This window comes from Musca vetustissima, unplaced genomic scaffold (genome assembly GCF_032173495.1).
Source record: "Musca vetustissima isolate MV318-11 ecotype Yass unplaced genomic scaffold, APGP_CSIRO_Mvet_v1 utg25904, whole genome shotgun sequence".
NCBI lineage: Eukaryota > Metazoa > Arthropoda > Insecta > Diptera > Muscidae > Musca > Musca vetustissima.
Window position 1 is genome coordinate 92,358 of NW_026873380.1, and position 19,781 is coordinate 112,138.

The 19,781-nt window shown below is 35.4% G+C and overlaps 3 protein-coding genes across 3 annotated transcripts; 1 reads left to right on the plus strand and 2 right to left on the minus strand.

The window, feature by feature from the left end:
• Positions 1-372: 372 nt before the first annotated feature.
• On the minus strand, positions 373-4,059 carry LOC133324935 (U3 small nucleolar RNA-associated protein 4 homolog). Its single transcript, XM_061533762.1, has 4 exons — positions 3,899-4,059; positions 2,964-3,837; positions 606-1,661; positions 373-541 (listed from the first exon to the last, which is right to left on the minus strand). The coding sequence occupies exons 1-4, from the start codon at positions 4,039-4,041 to the stop codon at positions 422-424; spliced, it is 2,193 nt and encodes a 730-aa protein (XP_061389746.1). The 5' UTR covers positions 4,042-4,059; the 3' UTR covers positions 373-421.
• A 1,996-nt stretch (positions 4,060-6,055) lies between these two features.
• On the plus strand, positions 6,056-9,129 carry LOC133324959 (YTH domain-containing protein 1). The gene is made up of 2 exons (XM_061533788.1): positions 6,056-7,026; positions 7,840-9,129. Exons 1-2 carry the CDS (start codon positions 6,162-6,164, stop codon positions 9,114-9,116), a joined length of 2,142 nt encoding a protein of 713 aa, XP_061389772.1. The 5' UTR covers positions 6,056-6,161; the 3' UTR covers positions 9,117-9,129.
• Positions 9,130-16,367: 7,238 nt separating this feature from the next.
• On the minus strand, positions 16,368-19,467 carry LOC133324945 (uncharacterized). Its single transcript, XM_061533771.1, has 4 exons — positions 19,158-19,467; positions 18,570-18,754; positions 16,666-16,843; positions 16,368-16,600 (listed from the first exon to the last, which is right to left on the minus strand). The coding sequence occupies exons 1-4, from the start codon at positions 19,465-19,467 to the stop codon at positions 16,368-16,370; spliced, it is 906 nt and encodes a 301-aa protein (XP_061389755.1).
• Positions 19,468-19,781: the final 314 nt, after the last annotated feature.

Below are 19,781 nucleotides of genomic sequence, written 5' to 3' on the forward strand. Positions count from 1 at the left end.
TAAAATCAGTTTACTGAAAAACAAGTGAATCATACTCCCCAAAGTCCCGACATTTGGGAGGAACCGTTATATGGTTACTATCTTCAAAAAATAGCAAATTATGGTCAATTCTCTTGAAAAAAATACACATACTCCCCGAAATTTGGCAGGTACTGCAACATAAGGGCTATGGCAAAAATTGAGCTAATATTGAACATTTTCAGAAGGCAGATTTAATACCCGAGACAAATTTAATATACACTGCACCTTGTGGTGGAGGATATGATTATTAATAACCACTTAGCAAACCATAAAATTTCTAACAAAAAAAAATATATTGTATTTTTTTAAAGAACTCATTACTTTGTTTGCCTAAAAACATTATACTTAATACAATAAACTTAAAACAATAACATATAATATATATATTACAGTACATGCTCTACATAGTTCTAAAGAGTTTCTCTTTAAATGGACTTGGCAGGCGTTCAATGAGTGACGTTGGATTGGCGGAAACAGTTATCAATTCATCACTACTTAACCAACCCAAATATAAAAGGTTCTGAAACAAAAAATAATAATTATTTTGTACAAATTTAATTCTTGTTATTACAAATTACACTTACCTCATAGGTCTTTTCCATTTTCAAACGTAAACTGTAGACTTTTGTCTCATCGTCGTCGTGGGTTTTCATTTTCTTTAATGATTTCTTTTTGGAATTTTCCACAACTGCATCTTCGATTTTCTCGCGGGCTTTGCATTTTTCCAAAACAAACAGCTTGGAATCATTTTGCATGACAAATATATTCGGATTACGTGGATCGAGTAGAATATTTTCTATGCAATAATATTCGGAATTGGCAACAAAACGATCAACATCGGAGCAGGTGAAACACATCTCCTCTAAGTCGTATTCAAATATTTTACCATCAGCAAAGGCAGCAACCACACGTGGCTGTTCGGCGTGTATACTCAGAGCAGTTGTGGCCGCTGTATATCTGGGTAAGTTAAGTAAATGTTTAAAATGTTTACCCTTATATACAGACCACACGGCAATTGAACGATCAGTGCTGGCAGCCGCAATATATGAGCCACACACCGATACTGTGAACAGCTTTATGGAGTCCTTAATGTGTTTACTGGTATCAATAAATTCCACAAAATCCAATGGCGGTGTAGTGGAGATATTCAAATCTCTTTCGTTGACATTTTCAAGCATTGCAAATATCATAATGTGTTTACTTTTACGATTGACGACGATCAAGCGCATTGAATCAGCTGTAAATTGTACATGTGATGCGGGTTCCATTTGTTCGGGTAGATCTTTAACTCGTATCAATTTTGTTTCACGTTTATTTTCATCACCACCCTCACCCCCTTCATCACTGGGCGTGCCAGGAACAAAATGAAATAGACGTATTTCACTGTGTGTGGAGTAGCAGAGCCAGCGACCATTGGGCGATAGTGTCGAGCAGACAATACGCTCTTCATTTCGACTTTTAAATTCTAAAAGTTTTTCAGGTATCGTAAGGAGTGATAATAGTTTTGGTTCTGTCTTAGATTGCTCTTGATGACCCAATTCTACACTGCCATTTGTTGAACCCATACGCCATATTTCCAATGAATGAGCATAACTTAATAACACAAGACGTTCGGCGGGTGAAATTGTTACACAGGGTTGCTAAAAGGGACGAAAATAAAACAAATTGAGTAAAATATTTAATGTTGTATATCATGGTATAATTATAAAAGGTAACAGCAAATCCCAGCTGATTTGATTCCAACGTAATACCAGTGTCAATATGAATTTGACAAATTATGTTTTTAAAAATCACCCAACAGGAAAATTGGGAACGCATAGAATTTGAAATTGTTCTTTATTAATGTGCTCCCGTATTCAATTTATTCAATCTGCCTGCTGGGAAAGTTTGAGGAAGCAAATCTTTCTTGAAGGAATAACTCGCTATTCCCAGCATTGTCATATGTGTTACCCATATATATGGCATTGGCTCAATTAAAGGAAAGATGTGAAAGCGATAGAAATATAAATTTGATAGATTTTCATTCATGTTTTTCAATTTTTATTTTGAGGATTCGAAAATATTAAATTTTCAAAATAAAAATAATTTGATGATAATTTGTTTGTTTGTTTACATTTTTCTGTCAAATGAGTTGACACTAGTAGAACTTACAACAACAAATTTCCATGTGGTTGTTGTATCGTTTTTTGTACAACAACACTTGCTGTTACCTTTTATTATTATACCATGGTTGTATATAAAAGGGAAATGGTAATAAACTAAATAGTGAAGGAGAGTTCTATACACCGTATTACATATATCGCAAAAAAGCTTAAGAAGGTGTGTCATGTAAATTAAAGAAAATTCTAATATAACTGGATCGCTTATTTAACTTTACAAATAAATAAATAAAAAAACGCTTCCATAGAAAATTTCTAACCGAATTTGCGAATTCTCCATTCTAATTGGTTGTAATTCGACATTTTAGGATATTGAAGAAAAAACCAATTGACAGATCTCCTTATAAAGGTAGTGTGTCATTTTAGGTATTTTGATGGTCGTAAAGACATTTTCCAACCAAATAGGACGTAATTCAAAATTTTGTTTCAATTAAAAAAATAATGAATACCCTAAGAGACAGATTACAATGTTGGTCCATGTTTAGACACATCCCTCATATAAGGATTTCGACAGATTTTCAGATCAGATTTTCAAGAGGAATTCTCTGAAATTATCAGAATGTACCGAAATGACCCAACCACTGAATTAAATATATGTATTTTTGTTTTTTTCGTGCTGAAATGTACAAAACGGCAGTTCTTCGGCCGGGTATTAAATAGTGGAAAAGGTATCCCTATGTAAGATTTTCTAAAGGAGCTACATATGTATCAAATCCATTCTCCAAACTAATGTTCATTTCTCTCTTTACCTTTAGAAATATTACGATATATTAAAAAACACACCTGCAAAAATGGTCCATATTTATGAATGGTTGATCGAGTCTTTGTTGCCGACGATATACCCAAATAGCCATCAACACCACCCGAATATATATTATCTTGAGCACACACCAACGCCTTAACATCGTGATCGTGAACACGACGTTGCAAAAATTTCACCCATCTATAATACATCATATCGTCACGTTTGATTTGTGTCTTTGCATAGATTCGTATGGTTGGCTCTATGCCGGCACAAAATAGCTTATCTTCTTCCTCATTGACGGCCACAGCCAACACATCGGCCTTTAATGCTTGATGTGTTTCCAGTTGTGATGCTGTTTTGCCATCCCAAATACTAACATGACCCCGTGAATCACCGGATATTATTGTGAAATCTTGAAGAACTTGTATCGACCAAACAATGGTATCCTGAGGATATTGCATCGATGTTACCGTCATTTTATGTATGGCATGTCCGGTACGTGTATCCCAGATACGTATGGCACCCATGGAACCGGTAACCAAGAAGTTACCCGTTGCATCAAAACGACAGCACAACACACGACCTTCTTGCTTATCAAACAATGTTTTGTATTGGAATTGATTGTCCTCGATGTTGAATATGTTGATGTAGCCTTCTTCTGTGCCAATGGCCATTTCATTGCCCTCCCGGTTCACATCAATACACCAGATGGCATTGCCCGTGACATGCTGTTTGAAACGAGGCTGCAGCGTTTGTAAATTCCACTCGACCAATTCTCCATTGAGACCAGCACTGAATAAACGTTCCGCCGACCAGGCTAAACCTTCAACCGAATTTTGTGGACTCTTGGGAATGGTACGTTCTAAACAAGGAGCATGTCGTACATCCCAGATTTCAATTGAGCCATCATTTCTGTAATTTGGAGCCAATTAAATAAAATGGAAACTTAAAAAAAGATTTCAATCAATACTACCTCGACACAGCCAATTTCTTCCAAATTGTATTGTAGGCCATACAGTGTATGGAACGTGGTTGCAAATTATAGAAACGTACATTGTGTATGTGTGTGCGACCCTTTGGCGGATTTTCACACTGGCTCACTCTTCTCATTTTCATTGCAATTTGATTTGGGAAAATTAATAATAATTTATTAAAACGCTTTGAATTTAAACAATCTTTCCGCAGCACGTCAAAACACGTGTATGTACTGTTTACGAAAAGCGGGAGAATGATAAAATGTCAAAATGTCATATGTAGCAGTAATAATCGTATCGTAAAAACAGGCAGCCTTATGCTGTGACGTGCGGCATATGTCCAAACATAAAATCATGGTACAATTATAAAAGGTAAAAACAAAACCCATCTGATTTGGTTCCAACGTAATACTAGTGTCAATATGAATTTGGAAAATTGGGAACGTATACAATTCGAAATTGTTCTTTAGTAAATGTCCTCCTGTATTCAATTTACTCAATCTGCCCGCTGGAATATATATTAGATAGATTTTCATTCATATTTTTCAATTTTATTTTTAAATATAATTTGTTTGTTTGTTTACATTTTTCTGTCAAATGACGTTGACACTAGTATAACTTACAACAACAAATTTCCTTGTGGTTGTTGTTCAACAACACTTGCTGTTACCTTTATTATTGTACCATGACATAAAATTAATATGTTAGCATTACCCTGCGACAAATTGATAATATTAAGCTTACGAAATTAAGAACAAGAGATCTCTACTTTTATATGTTGTTATTTCATATTTAAAGATATAAACATACACAAAAGGTTTTTATTTTTTTGTTAATTGGAATTTCTTACAATTTAATTAAATAAGAAAAATAAAGCGTAAATGAGTTGAGTGTCAAGATTACAGAACCTGCTTAAATATACACATTTTTCTGCGATAACAGAACAGTTATCAAACAAAAGTAAAAAAGAAGATTATTGCAATTAAGGAACATACCCTGGTACAATCAACTCCGCTTTACTGTAAGTCGCTTAACTGAAAAATATTATGATATCGAAGAAAGTAGTAAAATCTAGTAGATTCTTTCCGTACGGGAACAGACCAATAATCATGGTACAATAATTACAAGGTAGGGCAGCTTGAGGTGAATAACAAAAACGCAACTATGCACGTGTGGCCTCTTCCGCCAAAAATAAAATAAATATACGCAACAAGTATTTGTGTTTATTTGAATATTTTCTACACAAAACTAAAAACCCGAAAAATTAATGAAAGGTTATGATTTCTTCCCAAAATCCAGTAGGGAATACCATAAAATGTTTGTTTCATCCATAACAAAGTAATTACTTCCAGACGAACGTGTTAAAAACTTTTTTTTATTTCAATTAAAATTGAATATATTTCAATTTATTTTGAATTTGACATTCAATACACACATACACAATATATGTATTTTGATTTGATGGAACAAGCCACCTTGAGAAAAAATTGTAATCAGTTGGTAGCTGTGTCCTATCTTGTAATAATTATACCATGATCTAAACATACTTTCAGTTGAAATGTTAAATAATAGTTGGCAACGCAACACGTAGTAATTACTTTCTCTGTCCGATTATCCCACAAAACAATTGTTAACGATTACTTAATTACAGAATACCCGATACTTTGCCAACACTACCACAGTCATTTCGGCTTCTCTACTCAAATTTGACGCATCAATAGGAGATTTCTGTGAAAAATTTAATAATTTATTAATAAAATCCAAAGAAATCTCTTTAAAATCTGCATTAAAGTATTCAATAGTGTTTATTTTATACGTTTTAAGTGAAATATTGGCGAAAGGTATGTTTTTTAATGTGAAAAAGTCAATTGAAAATTTGCTGTAACATTGGGTTCTAAGTTTTCTTTTCTTTGTTTTCTCTTCTCACTTCTTCGCTACGGTATACGCTCTACACCTTCAACACATTTGTGCGTTTCTGTGTTTGTGTATGTATGCCTGTTTTTGTGCCATCACGCCAAATTTAATGAATGAATGTCAAGTAGAAGGAGAACAAGTAAACAAAAAAACGAAAGAGAAGCAGAGAAAAAGACGGTCGACGGTACCAGACACATTTCACATTTCTTGTTTACGGGTCGTTTGCAATACACCAACAACAACAAAGAACTACATTAAAGTGCGTACATTCTTCCCTGCGTCCCTGTGTGTATATATTGGAAATATATGTGCAAACGTAGAGTGAATAACTAATATTGTGTACAACTAATGAGAATCATGGCCGACATGGACGCCGTACACTTGGGCTTGGACGAGAACGAAGCCGACATTGCTGAGGAGCTACAGCACTTTGATGATTCATTTGATACGCGTAGCGAAGCGTCCGAGTCGGATTCGTCTTCGGACTCTCAGCCCAGCATAAGTTCCATGGCTTCGGAGAATTCGAATGAATCGAAAACAAAACGTAAGACAAAAACAAAGAAGTCCGATAAGTCGTCCAAGTCATCTAGCGAACAAAAGGTAGCTGCCAAGCGTTCGGTATCGCCCGCCAAGGATGCTGCCGTGAATGGTAAAAGCCCATCGAAAAAGCGTAAGGATAGTGGCAGTAAATCGGCTGAACAATCTAAGGACTTTATAGGTCCAATTAAACCTGACTCTATTGACAGTGCTTCCAAAAAGTCCCGCAAAAAGTCCATTGACGCTGGACCAAACACATCAACAAACAGTGCCAATGTTAGTGGCAGTGTTAAGAGCGATGGTAGCGACGACGAGAGTACTAACAAACCCAAGCCATCGGCATACGATAGTGATTCGGAATCGGAGAATTCAGACTCGGCAGCAAATATAAAACGTAATGGTCGCAAGACATCATCGAAAACTTCGACACCCGAAAAGCGAACATCATCGTCCCGGTCGGGTGCAAAAGGTGTTTCCTCTTATGACTATAAGACTAAGCTAAATTATCTATTTCGTGATACACGTTTCTTTTTGATAAAATCAAATAATGCTGACAATGTTACGCTATCGAAGACTAAAAATGTTTGGGCCACGTTACCGCAAAACGATTCGAATTTGACACAAGCATTTAAGGAGTCGCGTAATGTGCTATTAATATTCTCCGTTAATGAAAGTGGTAAGTTGGACACTTTTTTCATATAGGTATTTCGCATAATTTAAAGATAAAATTATCTTAAAACATTAGTGGTTTAGATAAAAAAACATTTTAAAGTCAATTCTTAGAAATGAAAGTAATTTTTGAAGGCAGAATGTGAACCATTTAAATATTTTTGGGGCTAATGTTGCCACTTTGCCACACACTACTTCTTTTCCGATATTTTGTCCAGGATGTCAATAAACAGTACAAAAAAGGATTGCACTTGTAATTATAGTCTGACATTATTCCCCTAAAGGGGGCGGGTCTCAATCCATCTTTAACCCGACATGATATACCTTCTAGAGGAAGTTTATCACCATCCTAAGAGTGATTAAATGTAACTGCGTGGATGATGATGATTTTCGGTACCCACTATAGTCTTAATCAATTTAGCTAATCAATTGAAGCCGGATATTCTATTCCATTTCTAAACCCTAGAAAACTATATTTCAAAAAAAAAAAAAGAGGAGTTGTTGATCTTTAAGTTTATATGAATAATATGCCGGCCATATGATATCCTACACAACTACCACTGAAAATTTAGTTTTTGTGGATCAACAATTCCGCTTGGATACATCGTAAATTCTCAGGTCATTTATTCACGTAAAAAGTAAATTAAATATGTAAAGATCGGTGGGCCTTTGACCAATATTTCGTTATATTACAAAAACTATGATTTCCCTAAATATTTTTATTATGTCAATCATGCGCCACTCTTCCCGATTTTTCAAAAAAATGTTTGTGTTAAAAAAGTTCCTATTCACTATCAGCAATTTATTTTTCTATTTATAGGCAAATTTGCTGGTTTTGCTCGTATGAGTGCTCCATCCAATCGTGAAATACCACAACCAGATTGGGTATTACCTTCGAGCATCTCAGCTAAAGCACTAGGTGGCGTTATTGAAATTGATTGGATCTGTCGCAAGGAATTGTCATTCAATTGCACATCACACTTGTACAATTCATGGAACGAAGGTAAACCGGTGAAAATTGGACGAGATGGTCAAGAAATTGAACCCAAAGTCGGCGCTGAACTATGTCGTCTCTTTCCGGAAGATGAAAAAGTCGAATTGACACCAATTCTACGCAAATCGAAAGCCACAGCAAAAATGATGCGAGAAAAGGGTATACGAATGGTATACAAGCCACCGAAGAGTTTATCATCGCGTGGTGGTGGGGGTGGTGGACGAATTAATCATTTTCGTTCTGGTGGCGGCAGTGATCGTAATCGGGACGGTGGTGGTCCAATGCGACACAAGAGATTCGGCGGTTCACACCGTACTTATAAAATGCCTTACCATCCCGGTGGCGGTTATAAGCGTGGCGGTTCTCCTTATAGGGGAGGTCCAGGTGGCGGAGCCAGTGGTAATGGACAAACGAGAGCCGGTGGTGGTGATGCCGGCCTTCCGCCTTGGGAGCGTTATATGACACCAACTGCAGCTGCTGAGGCATACTTGGTAGATTATATGCGAACAATGCACGGCCAGCTGCCTCCACTGCCATTTGTTCCGCCTTTTGGTCAAATACCACCACCAACACCAGGTGGAACAGCTGTTCCACCCCCAGGTCTACCAGCTTCCATGTATGAATTTCCTCCACCAGGCAGATACTATGATGGGCCACCACTACCCGACTATCCACCTCCGCAGCCAGCGCGTCCACCACCACCAGGTTACGATAAGGCTGGTCCATCATTTGAGGATTTTGCAGCTTGGAAACATGCTGGTCTACCAACAGGAGCACTGCCACCAGGATTTCCACCAAGCGCACCAGGTGTCACAAGCACAGCAGCCGCTGGCACAACCAGTACAACAACTAGCAGCACAGCCGGCGGCCCTCCAAACTCAACGTATCGTATTAACCGCAACAACGATATGAACAATGCCAATGCAAATCGGGCGCGTGATCGTCCAGGTCGCGGAAATGACTATCACCACCGCGGCGGCGGTAATGCAGGCGGTTCTTCACGTGCGCCAGGCGGTGGAGCTGATCGCGATCGTGGTAATATGCGCAGTGGGGGTGTTAGTGAACGCAATAGCGGTCGGTATAGCCGGGGAAGTCGTCGTTAAGTGTAACACGGAATCAATGAAAACAAAAGAAAATTAAAAAAGAAATCCGTATAAAAGTAATTAATGGTTTTACCAACAAAAAATTTAATTTTAAATCGGTTAATAGCGGTAATCTAATGAACAAAAATCAACAAGACAAAACACCCCTTCTGCGCAGGCCTTCCGATCTTCAAACAATGCAACAAATTACTTTCGCTGGCAGCAGATCACACCACACCAACTCTAATTAGTGATTGTATTTTACTTAAACATTCAAAAACAAACAACCAAACAACAACAAATCAAATACCTATAAAGTTCTACTTTAAATTGCAACGTATTCTCAACACATTGAAAAAGTGCATAGAAATCGAAATATTTATTTTTTTAATTCAAAATCACAGTTTTTTCTATTGCCCTCAGAGAGAAGAAAATGCTAAACCTCAACTGAAAAGAATAATGATTAAAAAAAAGAAATAATTAAGAGTGTGAAAAAAAAAGTTCTTGAAAAAATTATTAAGAAACTTATTTTTAGTATTTAACTTTATTTAGTTCTTTCCTACATCATTTTAGAACATTTAAGAATTACGAAAAATGAAAAATATATATTTAAAAGATAAAAAAATAATAATAAAAAACCCAAATCAAATGAACTTTTTATTGCAATATCCAGAAGAAGAATATATGAAAAGTTGGAGAGCGACTTGTGTTGTTGTTGTTACATAAAAGAGACTGACCACAGTTAACAATGGCATCCCAACTATTGGGGTGACATTACTAAACAAGAGACGTTTATTACTTAGCACTCTCCTCCTTACACCCCACCAAAGAAAACGAACATTTGTTCTCTGTTATTGCAAGTTCGACAATCAGTTGATTAGAAGAAAACAAACAAAAAATATTTGAAAAATCATAAAAAAAATCAACAAAAGCAAAAAAGTGTCTTAACATCCAGTGTATAGTAAATCAATCAAAAGTGATAATTAATTCTAAAGAGAAAATTATTTTGCATATAATTTTCCCCACAGGCTAATTGTGCTTCCTTCATATTGAAGTGGGCAGACTTTTCCAAAATACGTCTAAAAAGCATTGTTAAAAAGAAAATAAAAAATATATACTTGATGGACTTAATGATGACCTCTAACATGGACTTCAAATAGTTACAATTATATTTTACTGTTTAAATACAGAAACTCCAGTGTCTCACATACATAGATTTACAATACACCAAATGGTCCCACATATATAACAAAGATTAATCAATTTGTTTCCAAAAGTAAAAAATAACACTGTGTGTGTTGTGTGTGTGAATTATATTTATTATAAAACTTATAGATAAATCCTAAAAAATAATATAACAACAATTATTTATATCGTTCTCCTCAATATTGAACATGAATGCAATGCAATATTCATCACGTCATCGTCGTCGAATGACATTAAATAAAATGTAAATTGCCTAAAAAATAAAGTGGAAAATTCCCTACCAATTCTGGATGTAACAGCCCTAGGACTCTCCATTGAGGCGAAGTACCTCCGCACTATCCTTGACCAACAATTAAAGTGGAAAAGAAACGTAGAGGAACGCACAGAGAGAGATCTCATGGCGCTCTATTCATGCAAGAACTCTATAGGAAAAAGCTGGGGGTTACAACCAAAAATCATATACTGGTTGTATGATACAGTCGTACTTCCCATCCTCACCTATGGTGGCCGTCGCTTGGGAGAAAGACGCTGTTGCTCAAGATTGACAGTGTACAGCGGTCCGCCTCGCTTCTCATTTCTGGTGCTTCCAGAAGCACTCATCATGCTGCTTTAAATGCGATAATAAATCTAATGCCCTTGATTTAGAAGTCAGATTTCAAGCAGCTAGAAGTGCAATGAGACTCAAGGAATCAGGAGAGTGGCGAAACGCACACTTTGGACATGCAAATATCATGAACACGATACCGAATTGTGATATATCAATGAATGAACCTAAATGTAGTGAATACATTCCGCCCTACCTCAATACATTTATCAAGCAGTAAGTCCTGGGCGAGGGGGTTACCTCTAAGATGGAGGAAGGCACAGGTGCAGGGGTCTTTTGCGATAAACTATCCATTAAGAACTCATACAAAACTGAACAACAACTGTATCCTCTTTCAGGCAGAAATTCTAGCAATCAAGAAGACAGCGGAATTGGCCAAAGAATTATGACGCAATGATCTTGGACCAGTGACTATATTTGTCGATAGTCAAGCGGCCATACAGACTATAAATTCTAGGGCAGTTCGAAAATGCAGAGAAATTTTGTTAGACTTTGCTGGGTTACCGGACATAATGACATAATAGGGAATGAAATAGCTGAGGAACTTGCTCGTACTGGCAGCCGATCAACACACAAGTTGATGCTACTGTTAAACCACCTCTCAGCTACTACATAGGTAGAATCCATAACATCTTCTTAGATAAAACGGGACGCAGATGGCGGGAAGTAACCTCATGTAGAACTTCTAAATCCATCTCGGCAAAAAGGAGATAAAACTGACTGTAGGGATCATTACTGATCACTGTAGAATTAAGTCTCTTATTTCCAAGTGGTAGGTTAATGTGGTGGTTTACTGCCGTCTATGTGAGGACGAAGAAGAGACAGAAAGTGTGAGCATCTACTATGTAGATCCCCAACACTTTGCAGCTGGCGACAACACAATTTGATAGTTATGAGATTAACACTCCTTCATTCTTCTCCAATATAGAGCCAATCATCATTTATAACTTTGTCAATAGAATATCCTGGCTTAATTATAACATATATAAAGATATACCCTGCCCTTAAACTTACTCTTACTACTCTTCCATTTCCGGTTGATACACTACTTCTGGAACGTTCCCCACAAAGTGTCAATATGATGGAATGTCGGGTAGTATTTTACAAAACCTTCTTTAAATTCGTAGATTATGTCTGTAAGGAAACCTTTATACAACGCAATTCTAGACTGAGGGTATATATCTGTCGGCAACACCGACTGACACTTTTTTACTTGTTTGATAATGATTGGTCAACGATTAAATGAACCAGGGCTGGTCCGTGTGATAAAATGTAGTAAAATATTAATATCTTACATATTTCTCACTAATCCTTTACTAGCCCAAAAAAAAATACTGAACTTTTTTGAGCAGAACTTTTAAAGCCATCATACTAATGATGTAAAATGAATTATGTATGATAGGATATGTTTGTAGACATATTTAGACCTATTGGTCTGAAATTCGATATGTATTTTTTAAAAGCATAATTTTCATGTTCACTAATGGAAATAACGCTAATTGTTTTGCATGGGTTTCCGATTCCGGTTTCCTTGATTTGAAATTGTATTTTGTAATCTGAGAGTCGGAAGTTTTCGCTTTTACCTAGCTATTACATCATTAAAAAAGATATGGCAACATTAAAAACATTTATTTAATGAATGCATTCGTTTCAAAGAAAATATGAAGATGTTGTTTTAAACGATTACACACACACGCCCACACAGAGTTTTGTAATTAGCCTAATTATCCCTCATCAAATGTTTTTCCATCAAATGTCGTTGCTTTTTTGTGCTCCATACATAATTATCATAAATCTGTTATCTGTTCTTTCTGTTGTAACATTGTTCTTGTTTATCTAATATTGTTTTATGTCTTTCAGACTTGACTAAAAAAAACCTTGCCGTCCGTTTTCTCTTTGAAAGTGAAAGAGAGTGGGAGAAATTAAGGAAGGAAGAGGGATACACACAACAGTACAAACTGTTTAACAGACCACCAACAATGTTTTTTAGGAGAAATTATAGAGAAAAATTTCTCTGAAAAGAAGTTTGAAAATTATATTATTTAACGGCCAGTAAATGACAGTATTTATCCATATTGCTCTATTGTCACAAGATTTCTATAAGACGGGGGACCTCTAAGGTCATCCATAGAAATCCTTTATTAGTATTTAGTAGTAATAAGGCATCTTGAGATATAAGACGTCTTTTGTCTTCTATAAATATAAGATTTTAGGGTCATTTATAGACAGAGATGACCACTTGAGTCTCCTGTAGATAGCATACCTCTTGAGTTCCATATTCTTAGTAAAATGCTTCAAAGGGGATTCTATAAAAATAATACCACTTGGTATAAAGTGGAATTAGACCCATTGGATAATTTATTGATAATAAAACCCCCCATGGTCATCTGGGGTGCTGAAAAGATAGAATAATTTTTTTATGTGAAATAACTCTGTTGGTCTTTTGTAGATAGAAGGCCTCTTGTGTGTGTATTTTTATACCCTTCACCACACTGTGGTACAGGGTATTATGTCTTTGTGCATATGTTTGTAAAAACAAAATGAATCAAGATACACCGATGGTTCCTGTTGAGAATATGCATAGAATCACTTTCTGAGTCGATTTATGCATGTCCGCCAGTCTGTCTTTTGAATTTAATTGTAAACAAAGTACATGTCACATTTATAATCTGAATTGAATGAAATTTGGCAATAGTCACTTATTTGGCCGAAGGACGAACACAATGGAAATTGGAAGAAATCGGTTAAGATTTAGATATAGCTCCCATATATATATGCGTCCGATTTTAGGTAAATTGTGCAACAAAGTCCCTGAAAATCATTCGATTTGCACGAATTTTGACATAGCGTACTAAATTATGTCGAGAATGACGTGTGCTAAGTTTCGTGAAAATCGGTTCAGATTTAGGTATATCTCCCATATATATTTTCGTCCGATTTTAGGTAAATATAACACCAATGCTCCTTCATATCCTTCGATTTGCAGGAAATTACATATAGCGTACTAAATTAAGTCCAAATTTAGATTAGGCGAGTTTACTTGCGGCAAGTCTTTGTTTGTTGGAGAGAGGGGCAAGGGGTATAGAAATGAAAAAAAAAAATGCTCGTACCGACAATTTTCTGGCAATTCGTTTTGTGTATTTCGTATTTGTTGACATTTTATATATATTTAGTCTTGATTTAGATTAGGCGAGTTTACTTGCGGCAAGTATTTGTTTGTAGGAGAGAGGGGCAAGGGGTATAGAAATGAAAAAAATTGCTCGTACCGACAATTTTCTGGCAATTCGTTTTGTGTATTTCGTATTTGTTGACATTTTATATATATTTGAATGTGAAAAAACAACAAATAAAAAAATATTTTGGAAACCGAATTGCCTTGTATAGACGCATGGAGCAAGTTCAAAAGAGAACGATAAAAATTGCCGCAAGTAAACTCGCCTAATATAAATCAGGACTTAAATGTGAAAAAACAACAAATAAAAATTTTTTTTGGAAACCGAATTGCCTTGTATAGACGCATGGAGCAAGTTCAAAAGAGAACGATAAAAATTGCCGCAAGTAAACTCGTCTAATATAAATCAGGACTTAAGTCCCAATTTAGATTAGGCGAGTTTACTTGCGGCAAGTTTTTGTTTGCTTGAGAGAGGGGCAAGGGGAATAGAAATGGAAAAAAATTGCTCGTACCGACAATTTTCTGGCAATTCTTTTTGTGTATTTTGTTTGTAGTGTCATTTCAGAAAAAATAATTAAATTCAGAAAATATATGTTTGCAACTGAATTGCCTTGTATAGACGCAAGTTCAAAAGAGAACGATAAAAATTGCCGCAAGTAAACTCGCCTAATATAAATCAGAACTACTACAAGTCTAGTGTAATGTGTGTTAGTCCTGATTTATATCAGGCGAGTTTAGTTGCGGCAATTTTTATCGTTCTCTTTTGAACTTGCTTCATGCGTCTATACTAGGCAATTCGGTTTCCAAAATATTTTTTTATTTATTGTTTTTTCACATTTAAATATATAAAATGTCAACAAATACGAAATACACAAAACGAATTGCCAGAAAATTGTCGGTACGGGCAATTTTTTTTCAATTTCTATACCCCTTGCCCGTCTCTTCGGCAAACAAAGACTTGCCGCAAGTAAACTCGTCCAATCTAAATTGAGACTTAATTTTCATGAAAATCGGTTAATATTTCGATATAGCTCCCATATATAATTTCGACCGATTTTATGTAAATGGTGCACCAAGGTCCCTATATAATTTTCGATTTGCACGAAATTTGGCGTAGCCTACTGAATTGAGTCTAGAATGATGAGTGGTGAGTTTCATGAAAATCGGTTCAGATTTAGATATAGCTCCCATATATATTTTCGTCCGATTTTAGGTAAATAGTGCACCAAACTTCTAATGTTTGTTCGATTAACACAGAACGTGTCAAATTGAGACCTGTATGACGTTATTGCGTTTTGTTGAAATTGGTGCAGATGCTGCCATAGATTTCATGTATTTCGAACGGGTGTCTAAGTGAAATTAAATTTTTAATAGTGCGGCGTACCGAATAGCGTGTATTTGTCCCATGGTACGCAGACGACTCTAAATCTGCCCGAATGAAACTAAATTTATCATAGGTTTGAGAAAAACATGAGTATGTTCCTTCGAGGGAACATTGACATGCAATTGTAAGGATACATATGCGCAATATACCCAAAGTTGTGAAGGGAATCATATAGTCGGCCCCGTCCGACTTTTCTACTTTCCTTACTGATTTTAGCTGAAGAACCTATTGTGTATTCTATAAATACAAATATTATTTATTGATAGAACACACCACTTTAGATCCTTTATATGCAGAAGGGCACATAGGTATTCTGAATACTAATGCATTATTTTAATACCCCTATTCACATATAAATATCCCCAATAAATAGAAAATCTATGTTACACCTCTATAGATCTATAGATAGGAAAACAAATTAAAAATTCGTCCGAATGTCCTATAGCTTAATGATGTTCTTCATTAAGCTATGATCGTAGAATGTCTTGACTAAAAATATTTGATAATTACTCAAATTATTAAACTTTAACCAATCAAGCAAGGTAACATTTTATCGGACTGAAAAAATAAAACTACATGGACTGATATAGGAACCCATCCTCCGTATTGTATTATTATATTTCTTTACAGGTGACGATGGCTGGTTGATCTCAGGTTTCCAAACCAAACTCTGGAATATTGTTTTAATATTTTTTTAAAGAAATGTTTCCAACGTTTACATGATTTTACAAAAATACATAAATTTTTTTAGTACAAAAATAAACGAGTTTTTTATTGTAATAAATTTGAGAGAATATTCAAACAGAAATGCAATTTTTTTTTTACATTTTATGCAATTCAATTCATAAATAAAAAATGGATTAAAATAACAGAATAATATAATGTTAGTGAAATAATAATATTGTTTTACACATATTTAGGTTTTTGTAAAACTTCCTCATCGGAACTTTCATCGCTGTCTTGTAATTTGTTAATTTTTTGATTCGTTTTTATATCGTTTGTTGCGTTAGTGCTGGTACTTGCCATGTTATTTCTCAAAACAGGCGGTGTTGATGTTGTTGGCAATGAATTGTTGGGAATATTGCTCGAAATACCAGCTCTGGAACTTGAAGATGCCGATGGTGTCGTTATCAATGGATCTAGGAAGTATATTAATAAAATTTTTCTAATTTTCTTATTAAAAGATTTTTTTGTTTCGACATACCTTCATCGGTAAGCATACCATGCTGTCTTTCTTGTCGCTTGGTAATAAAATAAGTTGCACTATAAAATAATATGGGCAAAGCACAAATTATGCTTAGTGCTACTGTATACAAAGTCATATTGAATTCACGACGACAGCATTTTAAAACTTTGGACCAGTTATTTCTTGTACGATTCATCTGGAAATATATACAAGTAAAAAAGAGTTTCTTTTTTGGCCCGGCTGAACCCTTATACCCTACATCGTTCAAAATACGTTAAATGGGTCGGGACTTTATTTATCATGGATTGTGGTCTCACCAACGATTGCCGCTGGTACTGGGTTATTAAATCCCTGCACCGTAACTTTATTTTTCTTATTAAACCTTTGTGGCCCAATGTTGCCCACAGGCAACAAAATGTTTTAGAGCTAATATTTAATATACTGCTAGTAGACATATATACTTTGGATTGCATTCGTCAAGGCCTGTTAATGGACGACACATATCACAAGAAAAATGGAAAAAAATTCAAATTTTTGGTAAAGTTATGAGCTTTTTAATATGGAGAAGAGGGCAAAAATATGTACAGTACTAATTTGTGTATACAGTCCAAATTATTTAAATCGCTTATTATTTGAAATATACGAACTCTGCCGTCAGAATTATTTTTGATTCTTGTAAAACAGAATATAGAGAATAACTTAAAATAATTTGTTCGTCGATTTTGCATTTGGGTTTCTTGATATTGGGCTTTTATTTTTCAGAAAGAATGTACTGTATTTCCCGAATGCAAGGATGTAGCGATGTCAAAATTTGTCGATATCCTATCTAGAATAGTTGCATAAAATCTGTGAACAGAAAATTGTTCTATGATTAAGGAAAAAAATTCGGGGCTCAAAGGGTTAATATTTTCCATCATAGTTGATTATTTTAAGGACACTTCCCCATCCATTTTGATGCACGGAGGATCCGAAGATCCCCAAGGCTTCCACGAAGTGCCGAGAAAAGATCCGACCTAGTTTGACCTAGGTCAGCTCCACCCTGCACATCGTAGAAACCCCCTTCCCATCCGCCACCCGGGAAGACGCGCCTAGTAGAAGCCTTCGCGTCTACTCACAACTGAATGCTTCAAATAAAAAACAGCAACGAGCATAAATCTGAAATTGTTTGATCGAACCCGCTATACCAATTTACACCCGCATCGGCGGGAAAATGCCAAATCCGAGCAAATATCGGAAATGGAGTGGTACCGTTTTATGGGAGTTATACTAAAACGTAACCCTATAATGACAATTTTTGATAGGAAAATTTGGCACCCCAATATAACCTGAAAAAAAGATAATTAAGAGTCAATTCTGTTAAAAAGCCAAGACCCCAAAAAACTTAAAGATGGGGGTAGCGTAATATGGCGGCATTCTAAAAACTTGGTCCAATATTGATCATTTTTGGCAGGAAGTTTTTCTCAATGAAAATATAAAATTACAGCGAATTAATTTGAAATAAAAAATACCGAAAATTGGGATATGGGAATACCCTAAACTAGAGCAAAATATTGATCATTTAAAAAAAAACTTGCTTAATAGCCTTAAAAGTGGACCAATATTGAAAATTTTTGTAGGAAGATTTGTTAGGCACTGTTTTTAACTGGATTCAATTACTATTATTATTTTTTTTTTTTTTGAACAGCATTGCGTAGAATATGGTACCCCAATGGGCTGTATCTAAGATTTATGGGTCCAAAACAATAAACAAAATATTTTCCAAACTATCAAGGAACATATCACATCAAGTATGCATATTCCCCCCACATAAAATGTATATCACTTATTTAACTAACCATGTCCCTTATAGTGGAGAGTATAAAAACTTAGTCAGGGCCAAACTTAACGCATTTTAAGTTATTTCTACATATGTTTATACCTACCGAATCTTGAAGATCGAAGCACACTTTGCCGTTGTTATGGTCATCCATTTCCACATAAAAGTTATTTAATTCTTTATACTGCAATATACAATTCCCACACGGGTCTTCATGATGTTGTCCAAGACAACCATCCAATGCTGTGCTCAAATTGTTAAATGTTTCGAGATTATCATTTCTGTAACAATCTGAAAGTAAATATTTACATATATATATTTTAACTTCAACTTTATTATGCAGAAGACTATCATGCTGTGGAAAACAATTGTTATAAGACCGATGGCATGGCCTTACAGTACGTTTACATTTAACCGGATTTCGTTAACCCAGTGGGGTTCAATTGTCATTTCCTTTGCATATATGTCAAATAAATCCTCATAAAGTAGGTTAACCCGGTAAAAAGTTCTAATGTACAAGGAGTTTAAAACTCCTTGTACTTTATGAGGATTTATTTGACATATATGCAAAGGAAATGACAATTGAACCCCACTGGGTTAACGAAATCCGGTTAGGTGTAAACGTACTGTTAAATTTTGTAATATAAATGGGGAAATCCCCGAAATTCACATATTACGCATTCATTTACATTACCATCACAGTACGCCTTTGTCCATAGTTTATTCAATGACTCTTCGGTTGCTGCCACCAGATTAACACGATCCTTATCGAAATATTCCGCAGTACAGTTGGAATTATCTTTAAATGCCGTGTAATTTGCATCCATTAACTCGTATTGTTCTCGGCAACCGACACAAATTGTAACCGGAACGGAATGCATTGTGACACAATATGCGAAAATCATCTCTGCGTTAGCCAATTCTTTTAGTATTTTTTTACATTCATCGGCATTGCTTTTCGCAACAGATAATAGTATTCCACAAATTATTGCAATTTTAATCATTTTTAAGAGAATTTATAAAAGCGACAATGGCCCAAATCAGACAAACGAACCAGCGCAATGCACTGCAATGTTTAGAATGAAGACAAAGGGAAAGAGTCGATAACGATATCACAAAATCGATTTTTCATGTCAGTGGCCGAAAGATCGGTTCACAATTGTTTAAACGACGTTCACATATGAAGCAATTTAATAATTAAGACTCAATTTAGATTAGGCGTGTTTGCTTGCGGCAAGTCTTTGTAGGAAAACTGTGGGATACAAAGGGAAAAAATTGCTCGTACCGGCATTTATCTGAAAATTCGTTTTGTTTATGT

Coding starts and splice junctions, on each gene's coding strand:
- LOC133324935 (XM_061533762.1), bottom strand. CDS start 4,041: ATGAAAATGAGAAGAGTGAGCCAGTGTGAAAATCCGCCAAAGGGTCGC. Junction 3,838..3,898: donor AAGAAATTGGCTGTGTCGAG/GTAGTATTGATT, acceptor TCCAAATTACAG/AAATGATGGCTCAATTGAAA. Junction 542..605: donor AAATGGAAAAGACCTATGAG/GTAAGTGTAATT, acceptor TTTTTGTTTCAG/AACCTTTTATATTTGGGTTG.
- LOC133324959 (XM_061533788.1), top strand. CDS start 6,162: ATGAGAATCATGGCCGACATGGACGCCGTACACTTGGGCTTGGACGAG. Junction 7,027..7,839: donor ATTCTCCGTTAATGAAAGTG/GTAAGTTGGACA, acceptor TTCTATTTATAG/GCAAATTTGCTGGTTTTGCT.
- LOC133324945 (XM_061533771.1), bottom strand. CDS start 19,467: ATGATTAAAATTGCAATAATTTGTGGAATACTATTATCTGTTGCGAAA. Junction 18,755..19,157: donor GACAAAGGCGTACTGTGATG/GTAATGTAAATG, acceptor ATTTACTTTCAG/ATTGTTACAGAAATGATAAT. Junction 16,844..18,569: donor GCTTCGATCTTCAAGATTCG/GTAGGTATAAAC, acceptor ATATATTTCCAG/ATGAATCGTACAAGAAATAA.